The 15,975-nt window shown below is 41.8% G+C and overlaps 1 protein-coding gene across 3 annotated transcripts in view; it reads right to left on the bottom strand.

Annotated features, from left to right (window-relative positions):
• Window positions 1–3,916: 3,916 nt before the first annotated feature.
• The window catches only part of LOC110508396 (EMILIN-3), a 55,815-nt gene continuing 43,756 nt past the window's right edge, over window positions 3,917–15,975 (bottom strand). For 2 of the 3 annotated variants that reach the window (XM_036966671.1, XM_036966672.1), the window contains exons 3-8: window positions 11,648–11,770; window positions 9,438–9,751; window positions 9,001–9,323; window positions 8,424–8,774; window positions 5,941–8,160; window positions 3,917–4,449 (exon numbers count right to left, since the gene is read on the bottom strand). In XM_036966671.1, coding sequence (XP_036822566.1) covers window positions 7,015–8,160; window positions 8,424–8,774; window positions 9,001–9,323; window positions 9,438–9,751; window positions 11,648–11,770 — 2,257 coding nt within the window. In that variant the 3' untranslated portion in view covers window positions 3,917–4,449; window positions 5,941–7,014. The remainder of the gene's footprint in view (window positions 4,450–5,940; window positions 8,161–8,423; window positions 8,775–9,000; window positions 9,324–9,437; window positions 9,752–11,647; window positions 11,771–15,975) is intronic. The other variant, XM_021588901.2, reaches the window with a different exon arrangement.

Genomic DNA, 15,975 nt, shown 5'->3' with positions numbered 1-15,975 from the left:
TTACTGCATTCACGTAACAAGCAGGCTTCACGTGAGGCAGGTGGTTAGAGCGTTGGACTAGTTAACTGTAAAGTTGCAAGATTGAATACCTGAGCTGACAAGGTAAAAATCTGTCGTTCTGCCCCTGAACAAGGCAGTTAACCCACTGTTCCTAGGCCGTCATTGAAAATAAGAATGTGTTCTTAACTGACTTGCCTCGTTAAATAAAGTTGTACAAAAAAATTATATATATATATTTTTTTTAAATCGGAGTCCAAAAACACCTATTTCCGATTGTTATGAAAACTTGAAACCGGCCCTAATTAATCGGCCATTCCAATTAGTCGGTCGACCTCTAGCGCTGACCCTGTTGCTAGAGGGGGTACACAGCTGGAGGTTGAATGTTTGAAGGGGTACATGACTATAGAAAGTTTGAGAACCACTGGTTTAGCTGATAGTGGTTAAAATAAGGACTGCAGCCACAGATTAAGTCATTAGCGAGTGGCAAATGTTTTGCCTTGTGTGTATGTCTGTGTGTAGGAACAGTCTGAATGCTTTTGTTTTTGGGTGGTAAGCTGCTACATAATACCTCACACGCTAACATAAGCTGAAAGTGCGTTCACCGCACAAAATATCTTGAGCAATTCAAGCTCTTCGTTGTCTTGTCAGATGCGTGTGTGCTCGTGCACATTTGTTTTTGTGCCTGTGTGTTTGGCAGTGTTTATTTGAGTGATTTGTTCTGTAACACAGTACTGTAGTAACATCATATGTAGTCTAATTGTTGTCTCTTAAAAGCCCTATATTCCAACCCACCATGTCTCTGTGTTCCCTTAGCCTCCATATACAGCTACTTAATTTCACACACATCACCATGTCTCTCTGTTCCCTTAGCCTCTATATACAGCTACTTCATTTCACACACATCACCATGTCTCTCTGTTCCCTTAGCCTCTATATACAGCTACTTCATTTGACACACATCACCATGTCTCTCTGTTCCCTTAGCCTCTATATACAGCTACTTCATTTCACACACATCACCATGTCTCTCTGTTCCCTTAGCCTCTATATACAGCTACTTCATTTCACACACATCACCATGTCTCTGTTCCCTTAGCCTCCATTTACAGCTACTTAATTTCACACACATCACCATGTCTCTCTGTTCCCTTAGCCTCTATATACAGCTACTTCATTTGACACACATCACCATGTCTCTCTGTTCCCTTAGCCTCTATATACAGCTACTTAATTTCACACACATCACCATGTCGAAACATTGACTTTCTTCAGATGTATCAGATGGGAAAAAGACAACAGTTGACATAACTGTTCATTTTCAGGTCCCATGATAATATGACCTTATTTATTTACTATTTTATGGATTACTTCCTGTGATGGATTTTGTTGTAGTTGATATTGTGATGATGAGGAGACTTGCTGTGAGACAGGCTGTGTTAGAAGCACTGAAACTTAGTGTAAGAGTCCAGACTGTGTGGAAGGATGTCCGAAATCAACTGCTAGCCCCTAAACTCTATACACTTAGATCTGAAGGAATTGTATAAATATAACCAAAATGGTTACAGCTCCACCATGCCTTTTAATTTGCTAGTTGGATTGTCTGCCATATTGCTTAAACCTTTCCAATCCTGTCAGATCTACAAAAATACATAGAGATTAGGGTCTATGGGTTGATTTGAGATGTTTATTAATCTGCTGAGCAGACATTGTGGAAGGAGATGCCTAATCTGAAAGTGCTTGATGTCACTTCCTTCCACTAAGCACCTTCAATTTCCTGATCTGTATTGCTGATCTGCTAGACCTCAGATTGGGAGAGTCACTAATTACGTGCTACATGGAAACCAATCTGTACTTAGATAGCTACAGGAAGTACCCTCTTATTGGTTCATCCAACCTTCCTCTTTTTAACATCACCCAACCTGGAGCACGTGTTTACCTATTGTAGCCAATTTGGAGGTGCTAGTTTCTAAAGTCTTCCTCTCCGAGTGTGTTTTATTGAAATGGCGGAGCCTGTCAATGCCAGGGGCCATCCACAAGAGACTGTTGTTTTTGCATGAAAAGATGGTTTGTTTTCAAGCACTGAGACCTGCTCAGAATGTCTTAGGCTTAGTTTGTAGGCCAGAATGTTCCAATACAAGTCGAAAGGTTTACAAGCCTGGTGGAAGAGGTGGAATACAACGTGTGGTGGTACTGACCTGAAGGCCTGGGTTTGAAGCCCCCTGGTGTCAGATCTAGGTAAACCCCACCCCAGCTCTTGAGGCCTGTAGCCACTAGTTCTCTTCCTTTGCCTTGAACCAGAGAGTGACTTAGACCTGGGAAACAAAGTGAACATGCAGTATTCTCTGGCCTGTCAGTGACATTGGTTGGTCTTTACAGTGCTGCAACTCTGGAGTTCTAGGACTGGGGACACCTGTGTTTCGGTTGTTGTTCTCACTGATCTTGTGTTAGTATGTTGTAAACCCAAAGCTTTGCCAGGTGAGTCGCTGTGCTCCAAGGCCCCTGTCTTGTCAGGTTCCTCTCTGTCCTAGCAGAGCCATGATCTGACCCATTCTTATCCATTCTGGGCCAGTCCAAATGAAGGGCCCAGTGCTGCTCAGCCATGGTATAGCTAACCTATGTTATTACACAGGAAATATATTGGATAATCTGGTAGGGTGACCTGTTGCAGAGGTAAGCACTGACTAACTGGCAAGCCTTAAAAACCTCTTTAATTTATTTCAGTGTTTTCAAACAAGTTTAAATGGTTCATCAGCTAATATATTGAAATTAAATACAAAAATTGCATATCATATAAATGGCCAATTGTATTGTCCAATATTATTGTGTCTTGTATTTTAGAAAAGATAAACAAAAAGGTCTTAAATCACTAAAGATGCTACCTTAACGAACAAGAGTTTAGAATGGTTTCGCTGAGGGTTATCTGGTGTCATGGAACTACTAAACCTCATCCAGCTACTTACTGTAACACTTTCACATGATTAGTTCCTCACTCATTTTAAATAAGGAGTAACGTGAGGATTTGTCCATCACCTTTAGAATCATAATTCTTGAATAGTTTGGTATTACAAATGCTTTCCCCTTGTCATGCAGTAGAAGATATTGCATGATATTGCTGTTCCTATAGCATAATCCTTTTGGATCCTTGTAGAACTCTGTGGAAAGGGTTCTACATGGAACCCAAAAGGGTTCTTCGAAGGGTTATTCTATGGGAACAGCTGAATAACTCTTTTAGGTTCTAGATTATACACTAGGATTTTTTTTCTTCTAATAGTGTAGTTTTGGGGGGGTGGGGCATTGGTTCAGAAAAGGCCTAGAAAGAGGAAGGAGGAGGAAGGAGAAGAGGAAGATAGTGGTCAGAGCTGTAGCCTGCCCATCCTTTCTCTGACTGCATCCTTAAATAAAGGTTACCTAAAGACATTGAAATTCTCTCACTCCACCAAAATAAGGACTTGCAGTTCATCTTTGGTTCTCATTGTAATATCTTGGCAACTTCTAACCATTCTTTAAAACAAGGATTGACAGTTAATCTTTGGCGACTTCGAACCTGTGGTCTGTGATACGTGCTGATGCAGTAAACCTGCCGACAGTGCAGCTCTCGTGCACTGAATCAAATCCTATCCCTCCGTTTACTCTCTAGTCCACCTGACATGGAAAAATTGTCTTCTGTGAAATGGGGGAGATTAGTCCCTGGCTGTCCCTTTGTTTTGGAAATACCACTGAAATACTAAAGAACAAACCATAACATCTCTGTTATCAGGGGATTTGATGCCTCCTGCTGGTTAATCTTTGAACTGCATCAGAACATGAGAAATTCGATGTTCTTTTCTTTCTTTTACAAGTACAAAAATACAATAAGTGTACTGGACAATTTATTGGTGCCTCTGCATTAGCATTATAAATGACAATATGGTCAGGATTGTATGTAAAGATCAGACATTTATTTTATATTCTATGATAGGCCAGCATTGCAAAAAGATCAACAAGAACACTCATGAGAAATAAAGGTGAGAAGTAATGGTGAGACATAATTTGACAGAACATACATAATTAGATCCATGTGCCTGATATAGGCACCCGGCCACCCTACAGTGTGCAGGACCCATTGATTTGTGTAATTTGTAACACTCATCTCCTGTCCGAATGCTTTTTAAAAAGTTTTTATAACAGAATGTGATATCATATCACGTGAAAGTTAATTACTTATGATTCAGGAAATACAACTACAGAGATTGATGGGGAGGGGCGAGGAACCCATATACCCCACTTCAATCAAGCAGGCTTCAGTCACCCACTTGTCTTCAGTCACCCTAAAGATTGAAGAGGGAGACAACAGCTCACACTGGGCAGACAGGTGTCCTGCGATGGACAGCTTGCACAGCTTCCTCACCTATGGAGCTGGATCAAAGGTGATCTCATTGAAGAGGACACCCAGGAGCCTCTCTACGTCGCCTGTAATGTTTTTGAAAAGGGAAATGTTTGTTAAATGGGTAGTGCATTTTATTGTATTTTATGATTCTATCAATTCGTTAATGTAGCAATCTACTCATTCTACAATGTGTTTTCTATTTGTTTTTTCATTCTACAAGGTGTTTTTTTATTTGAAATATGCAATATTTTGTTGTGCAGTTTTTGTGAAACTTTTCAATGTTTTTATTTTGAATTTTAGTGTGTGTGAATTGCTCAACTGATGCAGATTTTAAATGAGTAACTATACCCCCCCCCCCCCCCCCAAAATCATCATGACTAGCCCCAATGACACAAGATACAGTGCCTTGCGAAAGTATTCGGCCCTCTTGAACTTTGCGACCTTTTGCCACATTTCAGGCTTCAAACATAAAGATATAAAACTGTATTTTTTTGTGAAGAATCAACAACAAGTGGGACACAATCATGAAGTGGAACGACATTTATTGGATATTTCAAACTTTTCTAACAAATCAAAAACTGAAAAATTGGGCGTGCAAAATTATTCAGCCCCTTTACTTTCAGTGCAGCAAACTCTCTCCAGAAGTTCAGTGAGGATCTCTGAATGATCCAATGTTGACCTAAATGACTAATGATGATAAATACAATCCACCTGTGTGTAATCAAGTCTCTGTATAAATGCACCTGCACTGTGATAGTCTGAGAGGTCCGTTAAAAGTGCAGAGAGCATCATGAAGAACAAGGAACACACCAGGCACGTCCGAGATACTGTTGTGAAGAAGTTTAAAGCCGGATTTGGATACAAAAAGATTTCCCAAGCTTTAAACATCCCAAGGAGCACTGTGCAAGCGATAAGCGAACTGAAAACTGCTGTTCACAAATGCTCTCCATCCAACCTCACTGAGCTCGAGTTGTTTTGCAAGGAAGAATTGGAAAAAATTTCAGTCTCTCGATGTGCAAAACTGATAGAGACATACCCCAAGCGACTTACAGCTGTAATCGCAGCAAAAGGTGGCGCTACAAAGTATTAACTTAAGGGGGCTGAATAATTTTGCACGCCCAATTTTTAAGTTTTTGATTTGTTAAAAAAGTTTGAAATATCCAATAAATGTCGTTTTACTTCATGATTGTGTCCCACTTGTTGTTGATTCTTCACAAAAAAATACAGTTTTATATCTTTATGTTTGAAGTCTGAAATGTGGCAAAAGGTCGCAAAGTTCAAGGGGGCCGAATACTTTCGCAAGGCACTGTACATCAACTGTAAGACAACAACCACACAATGAAAGGGCAAAATATTAAATTCCTTTTGTGGACAACATTCCTTGGGGCCAGCTGTGTGTTCTAAGACTAAATGTAGGGGGCTTAGGGATGAAAGATAAAAAACATATACTGTAGTGTTATAGAAAATATACTGTTTACAAGTCAAAGCAGCCACAGTTGCATTATTTGACGTTAGGCCTATGATCTCCAACAATGTTGGCTACCGTGTCAGACACATCAAACTCTGATACTTACATTACGGTCAGCGCTTGCAAGATCCACTGTCAATGATGGCATCCGTATTCAGGACTAGCTTCTTGGCACGACTCATCGAATGTTCTCCCCAATTGGTAAAGCTGCAGCCTGCCCACCCGAAATGAAAAGCAGCCACTGCTATCTGATGTCTTCATACGTTCTGTTTGAGCGAGATACTGGCTTATGGTTTGTTAACAAGACCAAATCAAGGCGTAGGCGCACGTGAGGCGCACGTGATGTCGGTTTTAAGGCAGAACATAATATGTTGATATGACAGGGTGTTTTACACTTCCTGCTTCATGTGACGTTGCATAAAGCCGCAAGTAAAGCCTTGGGTATGCCTGTCCAGAGATAGAGGAAGGAGTATCTGGCCTGCCTCCTGAATCCGTGTGTTTGACATGGGGGTGTGTTTGTGTTTGACATGGGGGAGGGGACCAGTGACTTTATGATCCAACTTTATCAATGTAGAAGCAACAGTCATTTTGATGATGTTCGGGACCTTTAAGTAGAAATACTAAAAAATTAGTGTTAACCAAATGTATAGCACCTTTCATATTGACATACAGTATTTTTAAAGGACAGTCCACACAGAGAGTAGAGTGTGCTAGTCCCAACCCACTGGGCACACACTGGTTGAATCAACGTTGTTTCCACTTCATTTCAATCAAATTACGTTGAACAAATGTGGAATAGACATTGAATTGACGTCTGTGCCCAGTGGGATATCATTTGCTTTGTTTTTGTTGTTCATTTTTCACAAATATGTCTAATACAGTATAACAATGCAGTCATCTTTTCTTCAAATAAGTTAAAAAGTCAGTTAATATCAATATAAAATGTGAAAACAAAACTATAAGAAAAAAACTAAATGCCCCTTTTGAAGAAAAACTTGAGGGAAAATATTGCCCAACTATACAACCAAGGGTGCATTTCAATAGCTTCAAATGGCCTATTCTACTCATCTCCTCTCCTTCACTGATCTGAAAATGCAGGAATACATCTGTTCTCAAGTTTCACATTTGAGCAGATGAAGGAGAGCAGAAGATGAGAGGACATACGTCTTTCTCCGTAGCGTTACTGGTCTCCCCTCTGATTGGCTGAGCCCTTTCCGACACAGTCTTTCATTTCTCCCTTCAGTTTGGCCAGCTGTGTAGAGTGACTGGCCATCGTTCCTTTGACCTGTGACAGGTGCAAGTCTGAGTGTCTCTCCAGCTCTGTCCTGATCCTCTCCAGGTTGTCCGCCAGCTCCCCCAGGCTACCACACTGTCCCTCCACCTGGGCCACTCGACTATCTACCTCCTCCACCTCCCTCTGCACCCCCAGGGCCGTACTCCGGCAGCCCTGCAGCTCCCCAGCCAGTCTCCTCCTCATGCTCACCAGCTCCTCCTTCAGCTGGGCTAGTCGGTGCTCCCCGGCCCCCAGGAGGTAGGCCTGGCGCCCCACTAGCTGGGTGATACCCTGGACCTGGGTGGCTAGCTGATTCTCCCTGTGTGTCCACGTGGTGTTAGCATGGCCCACTTCCTTACTGAACAGGCTAACAGAGTCCCTCAGGCCCTTCAGGGTGCGGTTGACTGAGTTGACTTTGATCTTGAGGAGGGTGATCTCTCCCTGGACAGAGCCTTCCTCGTCCTCCTGGGCAATGCGGCTCAGTAGGGTCTGCAGGGTGGTATTGAGACGGTCCAGCTGGTCAGCATGGGAGTCCAGACGGCCTGACACCTTCTTCTCCACCGCCTCACACTCCGCCACTAGGCCTGTCCGTGCGCCTCCTCCAGGGGGAGTGGCGTGGGAGCAGGAGGAGGTGCAGAGGAGCTCCAGGTCTGTGAGTTTCCTCTGGATGCAGTCCAGGTCTCCTTCCACCCTCCTCCTGACCGACTCAATCTCTGTCTCCAGGGCGGGCATCACCTGACCCTCCAGCAGAGCTGGGGCGGTGGTGTTACTCAGCTCCTCCAAAGCCACAAACACCCTCTCCTCCAGGGACTTCAGCTTGTCCTTCAACAGGGTCTTGAAGCCATCCAGACTCCCAGGCACCTTGCCAACCCCTACGTCCCCAGACTCGGTGACATTGAGCCTGGCATCTATGTCTTCCAGACGGGCCTCTATCAGGGTCTCAATGTGGATGGTCTGGTCAGTGAGAGAAGCCTGAAGCTCCAGCTGGGACTCTTTTAAGCCCTTCACTGACTCCTCCAGCATCAACATCCTCTGCGACAGGCTGTTTACCTGCTGGGACAGTCACATGTCAGGCATATAGTGTAGCAATAAGACATTTTGCAAATATTTTAGTAATATACAAGTTTTAGCCATTTAGCAGATCATATTTCATATTTACATTGAATAACTGTAACCCAATTTTCATGGTGCATTTTTCAAGGTGTGTATGCCCATAACATTTGATGTGGTAGCTACTGTTTGAAGTATTGATGAATTTCTGATGCCTCAATAAAAACATGCCAGTAGCATTGAGAAACACCAAAGTTCATTGGTACCTGTCCACAGCAGCTCTCAGTGAGGGTCAGTCCTTGTATCTGGGCCTGCAGGGTACCCAGCTCCTCTCTCAGTCCAGTTTCTCTGCCGTCCAGAGACTGCTGTATGTGCTCCTGGCCGTTCATGTGTTCATTATGGCACTGTCTCTGGACCTCTCCTATCCTCTCCTCACAGTGGTTCTCCAGGCCAGACAGACGCCTCTCAAAGCCGTCCAGGATGTCAGCGCGGACACCTGCTAGTTTAGCATCCAGCAGCTCCTCCAGGGTGGAGGGAGAGACTGACCCAGTGATGGGCCTGCCAGTCGCAGCTTCCAACAGCTTTTTCAGCTGCCCTTCATGGCCCAGAACCATGCCCTGAGGAAAGACAATGGTTTGGCTTTAGGAACACTTCAAATTATTTGACACTGTAAGTGAATGACATTGTGTGGAAATAGCCCAGTCTCAGAATCTCAGTGTGAGATTCAGAATGTTACCAATTAGCAAAAGTTATATTATTGATTTAGACATCTGCTTGTTTATCTACATTTCCATAAACTAGCATAAACCAGTCTAATAACATTAACAAAACCGTAGCACCCACCTGTATCTCCTCAAGCACATGTCCTTTGGCTTTGAGCTCATCCTTCACCTCTGTCACCCTCCCAGCCAGGTCTCCGAACCCAGGGAGTCCCTCTCCCCCCTCCAGGCCATCTGGGGTCCCATCTGGGATCACCCCAAAGCCAACAGAGGTGTCTGAAAGACGGGGGACGGTGGAGAGCAGGGAGCCCAGCATATTTTTTGTATCCTCCCGGAGAGAGAGGTGCAGGCGGTCTTCTAGGCTGGCCATCACCCCATTCAGAATGTCCAGATCCTGGGTCAGACGAAGCAGGTCCTCTTCCATACGATCGAGACGGTCTCCACCAACTTTATGACCCAGAGAGAAAGAGAAAACATTATTACATAGGGCAAGGGAGGGAGAAGTGAATCACAGTTTGAAAATATAAATGGGCAAATATTTCACACACTGTCTGGACTCACCATAGTTGGGTTTGCCGTTCCCGGTGGGCAGTTGTCCAGTGGGGATGGGTCTGCTATCAGGCTGATTTGGGAAGGGGCTCCCTGGCTCCAGATTAGCCCCACCAGGGACAGGTTTTTGGATAAGGGGAGGTTGGGGGTGGCCATGGGGGTACCCCTTGATCCCTGGTCGGTGTGGGGCACCCCCTTTGAAGGGGGGCAGAGAGGTGGGTCCATCGTAGCAGTTCTCCCCAGAGTAGCCAGGACAACACCTCCACTCCAGCGCAGTAATTCTCTTATAGCCCACCTTATACTTAGGCTTGTAGAAGGTCCGGTACCTGGAGTGGATGGAGAGGAGAGAGAAGATAACAAGAGGTCAGTGACTATCTTAGAAAGTGAGATGGGAGGAGAGAAGAGGGTAGATCAAAGGATCAAGGTTTGTATAATGATACTGGGGAGGGTATGAACAGTAGATTTGGAGATAAAGAGACACTTTAGTGTGATGATGACGATGATGCATTCTCAGATGAAGGATTGTTACAAGGGTCATTGACCTCACTGAGACTGTTATGTCTTAAGGTGTCTACTCTTCTACTGAAGAATAGTGATCTCTACTCTCTCTTTCCTCTCTCTCTTCTATCTCATTCCCTACATTTTTTAAAAGTAGAAATCCTTTCTCTCTGTGATGTCACTACAGAGGACCTTTGAGAGGCTTCAGTCACATCAGAGAGAATCTGACATCCCAGCTCACACACTCATTACAGAGATGAGCTATAGACACACAAACACATACACACTCATGCATGCACACAAACGGACACAGCACAATTTCACTGTAAACTTATACTGAAAAGGTGGCCTCTGTAATAACCATAATGTGAGTTTGTTTATAATCCACTGAGATGGAAATAAATGGTCAAATTTGACAAGAATCCAATTATTATGAAAACTAGCAGACCATTAACACTTTCCAACCTTTGAGGCCTGAGCAGAGTCACAGAGCCACTGACCACAAACACAGCTGGAAGTGCAGCTGGAGGGACAGTGTGGAGTTAACTAGTAATACAAACTGACACCACCAGAGGGCAGCACATATACATGAGTCCCAATTCATGGTACACCACCTACTTTGTTGTGCCTGTCAAAACTATACGGAAAGTGTACAGCAGTGGGGTGAGTCTCATAAACCACGTTCCCATCCACAGTTCTATGCGAGTCAAGTCATACCATATAAAAACAAATCATGACAGCTGTGATGGAAACAGGAAGTTTCCGTACAACAGATCATTTGTTCTTTCGACATTGTGGGATCTTTTTGTGTCTTTAAAAAGATTTTTACAAGAAAATATTTAAGCACAAATGTTGATATAATAATTATCATACAGAAGTAAATATGGAGTCATGGTGTGTGGTCCTCCTACTACGACTAGGGATTGGCCTACCATGCAGTTTCTTAGGCTACAGATGAAATAAGTTATGATGAACTTTACAGGGTGGTGAAAGTGCAAGGTGATGATGCTCCTTTCCAATAAATATTAAGGGTTTTATTCTAGTGACATGATGATCAATGATTGGCTGCTGTTTTTACAAAAAAAAAACATTCTGGCTCCTATCCATAATATCATCATCTAAACTAGCCGACCTGCAGACCACTGTGTCCGCGAGATGTTGGCTAGAGCGAAAGTACCAAGACCAGAGTAGACACATTTGCAATTTAAAACTGTTTTTATGGCAAAACTCAGTAGAGGTGAAAATGCGATGGAAACTATTTGAACATTAGATTCTTATTGAGGACATGAACACTTGCATTTCGCATGCGCTACGTAATCACTCGCATATTTTTATCTGCAATGAGCCAGTTTGTTGGAAACACCACTGGTGGGTTTCAGATTATAGAATATTCGCATGAAAATATGTTGCAAACTGGATGGAAAGCTAGTTACTGTCAGTATCTATTATGTACCTGTATGTATCCTCTCTCATGTTACGATAAGTAGTGTCAGAGGCTGGTGGGTCTGAATTGAGTAATTATCAGGGTTGGGGTTAATTCCAATTGAATTTGAAATTCCAATGAAATTATTGAATTCACTCATGAAGTGAAGAATTTACATAGCATTACATTCTAATTTAAAACATCTTCAACTCATGGAATTGGAATTGAATTGTAAAAACAAAACATCTTTGGAATTGAATTAAATTGGAATTGAATATTTTTTCGAAGAGTGTAGACTTACATGACGACAGGACACTTCTGCCCCCAGATGCACTTGGTGGTGTACTCTGCCTTCACATAGGTGGCCATGCCGTCCTCAATCGTACACGTAATGTTCTTCTGGACCACATACGCACAGTGGTTTCTGTTAGAGATCGAAAGAGAGAAGAGAACAACAACAAAATACAACATCATCGAGTGCTCAATCCGACGTTGTGTCTCCTGTAGGACTTTGTGTACTAAAGCTGTCTATAACAACATTAGAGACAGTTGCTAATCCAACACACACAGCTGCTTTGCATAACGACCAAGGAATTCAATCATTTTGTACCACACTTTCTGAAAGTTTAGTGATGAAATGTCCAATGACACTTGATTCCCCCATTCAGTGCACTATACTTTAGGTCAAAATAAAATGTGAAGACATGTATGTGTCATTGAGATTTCCCTCATGAAAATAAAACATACTAATTGAGCGATTTATGTGATTTAATGTGAAGTTAATATGTTAAGATAAAATTAAACATGTGACAACATGTTAGCACATGTGAGAACATGATCTCATGTGAAATTGATGTGAAATCCATGTGACAACATGGGGATGCAAAATCTCAACATCTGATAACATCAAACTTCACGTGACAATCACACAATTATTGACTTGATTCCCGGCAACTTGCAAAATGCAGAAATGTATTCTTGCCAATACATCTGTGGTTGATCTCTGTCATGGCCACATACCTGCTGGCAATGCAGGAAATTCCTCTTAATGACATCCTAGAGGTTATGAGTTCAAATCCCAGGTGTGGTTGTGTCCAAGTGTGCTAACCAATGTTGAGGTCAGTTCCATTTACATTCCAGTCAATTCAGAAAGTAAACCAAAATCCACTTTGACATTTTACGGGAATTAGAATTGGAATTTCTGTGTACTTCCTGAATATAGTTCGTTGTTGTATATTTTGAGTAGCAGGATGTGTACTCAAAGCATGTGCGTACCAATTGGCATGTGTCTTCACTGACATTTTCAAACTCTCCCTGACTGAGTCTGTAATACCTATTTCTGAAATACCTGTTTCAAGCAGACCACCGTGGTCCCTGTGCCCAAGGAAGCGAAGGTAACCTGCCTAAATGGCTACCGCCGTAGCGCTCACGTCGGTAGCCATTGTTGTGTCTTGACTATCATTAATGTGATTGACTGTTATTTTATAAAATAATTACATACCATGTAAAATTATTATGCTTAAGTAATAATCTGGGGCACCATGGAAAAAGTTATTTAACGAGTTACTATCTCCCAACTAAACTATAAAGACAAATATCTCTTACATCAGTCAATTCATTCGTTCTTATTTACCTTCAGTCTCATTCTGAATTGCACAAAATCCTTGGATGTCTGCACGAACCCTAGCATAAATGATGAATCAGCGATATACAAATTGACTTAATTATTTATTTACCAACTAACGAAATAATCACATAGAATTGCATAAACACACGAACAGAATAGCGTACACCTTGATTACTACATAATGTAATGAAAAGTCCCTAGTGGACTAAACCCGATGTGACGGCTTGCAACACAATGGACATGGGTGGGGAAAGATAAAGAGCGGGAAAGACAGAATGGATCCACTAGATACAGTTGATAACTACGCTCATTCAAAAGAATTCCAAAGTACACTGCTGTTCAAAAGTTTGGGGCCACATAGAAATGTCCTTGTTTTTGAAAGAAAAGTTATTTTTTTGTCCATTTAAAATAAGATCGAATTGATCAGCAATACAGTGTAGACATTGTTGATGTTGTAAATGTCTATTATAGCTGGAAATAGATTATTTTTTAAATCGAATATCTACATAGGAGTACAGAGGCCCATTATCAGCAACGTTGTGTTAGCTAATCCAAGTTTATAATTTTAAAAGGCTAATTGATCATTAGAAAACCCTTTTGCAATTATGTTAGCATATTAATGCCCATGATTTCTGAATGAGATGTTCGACGAGCACATGTCCACATACTTTGGTCATGTAATGTACAAACCTAAAAAGTAACTTCTATTGTTATTACCAACTATGTAAAAGTAGCCTACATAAAGCCTTCAAATAAAAACCTTTCAGCCTGCAGGTCGAAAATATCCCGAAAAAATAAATGCCCTATAAATCACATTGGCTACGCATGGCCTGTCTGCAATGATCTTAAATTAATTTTGGTCTGGCCTGAAGCTTGCTCTAGCAAACTTGCAACATTGTAGAAAATAATCTGGGCCCTCAGAGTTTCCCTTGCCAGTGAGCTCAGGACAGACATAGCTGTAGGCTATTTGCGCAAGGGATAAGAAGTAATCAGGTAGGCCTATTTTATGAAGTTTCCACTGGATCAGAGGATGACATTTTCCCCTTCCCCTTTTGGTTATCGAAAGGGAGAGAGCTGGAATGATCTTTCAGATACATTGAGGAACAATTGTCATTCTCAATAGATGTAAAAACATACTTTGTTTGCTTGCTATTTGAGAAGCTCCACAGCTCCTTAGTGGTGGTGCATTAAGACAATCATAAATACTATCAGATCCCCGAATGGGCCTATAGGCCTACTTCTATGCAAAGTCAGGTGAGCGTAATCAACATTGACAGGAGAGCTGCAAACAAAAGAGAATGAATAAATTGACAAAACTGAAAATTGAATAAAATAAACCAAAACATGTTTCTCATAAGTGTAACATAGGCTGTGCGGTCTGCAAACAACGTGTCCACTCCGACAATGAGAACGACAATAATATATTGAATGCATTTACAGAAATTACCTTAACCAAACAAGTGTTGTAGATTATTCATTTTGTAGAAATGACAGGAATGAATGGTAAATGTACTACTGCTAGTACACAGTACCAGTCAAAAGGACACAAAAACTATTGAATGAGTACTTATTTTATTTGTACTATTTTCTTCATTGCAGAATAGTAGTGAAGACATCAAAACTATGAAATAACACATATGGGATCATATAGTAACCAAAAAAGTGTAAAACAAATCAAATTATATTTTTAATTTGAGATTCTTCAAAAAGCCACCTTTTGCCTTGATGACAGCTTTGCACACTCTTGGCATTCTCTCAACCAGCTTCATGAGGTAGTCACCTGGAATGCATTTCACTTAACAGGTAGGCCTTCTTAAAAGTTAATTTTGTCACACCCTGATCTGTTTCACAATAATTCTATATTGTAGAAAATAGTAAAAATAAACAAAAACCCTTGAATGAGTGTTCTAAAACTTTTGACTGGTACTGTATATTTTAGATTCTTCAAAATATTAACCTATTGCCTTGATGACAGTTTTGCACACTCTTGGCATTCTCTCAACCAGCTTCATGAGGAATGCTTTTGCAACAGTCTTGAAGGAGTTCGCACTTGTTAGCTGCTTTTTCCTTCATTCTGCTGTCCAACTCATCCCAAACCATCTCATTTGGGTCGGGTGATTATGGAGGACAGGTCATCTAATGTAGTACTCCTTCACTCTGCTTCTTGGTCAAATAGCCATTACACAGCCTGGAGGTGTGTTGGGTCATTGTCCTGTTAAAAACAAATGATGGTCCTTCCAAGCGCAAACCAGATGGGATGGCATCACAGCAGAATGCTGTGGTAGCCATGCTGGTTAAGTGTGCCTTGAATTGTAAATATATCACAGACAGTGTCACCAGCAAAGCACCCTCACACCATCACACCTCCTCCTTCATGCTTCAATTTGGGAAGCACACATGCAGAGATAATCAATCACAGACTCTTCGTCTCACAAAGACATGGCAGTTGGAACCAACAATCTCAAAATTGGACTCATCAGACCAAAGGACAGATTTCCACCCTTTTTAATGTCCATTGCTCGTGTTTCTTGGCCCAATGCAAGTCTCTTCTTCTCATTGGTTTCCTTTAGTAGTTGATGTTGAGATGTGTCTGTTACTTGAACTCTGTGAAGCATTTATTTGGGCTGCAATCTGTGGTGCATTTAACTCTAATGAACTAATACTCTGTAGCAGAGGTAACTCTGGGTCTTCCTTTCCTGTGGTGGTCCTCATGAGAGCCAGTTTCATCATAGCGCTTGATGGTTTTTGTGACTGCACCTGAAGAAACTTACAAAGTTCTTGACATTTTCCGGATTGACTGACCTTCGTGTCTCAAAGTAGTGATGGACTGTCGTTTCTCTTTGCTTATTTGAGCTGTTCTTGCCATAATATGGACTTTACCAAACAGGGCTATCTTATGTATACCACCCTTACCTTGTCACAACATAACTGATCAAACACATTAAGTAGGAAAGAAATTCCACAAATTAACTGTGCAAAGCTGTCTTCAAGGCAAAGGGTGA

This window comes from Oncorhynchus mykiss, chromosome 28 (assembly GCF_013265735.2).
Source record: "Oncorhynchus mykiss isolate Arlee chromosome 28, USDA_OmykA_1.1, whole genome shotgun sequence".
Lineage (NCBI taxonomy): Eukaryota > Metazoa > Chordata > Actinopteri > Salmoniformes > Salmonidae > Oncorhynchus > Oncorhynchus mykiss.
The sequence above is the reverse complement of the archived record's forward strand: the minus strand, read 5'-3'. Positions and strand labels throughout refer to the sequence as shown.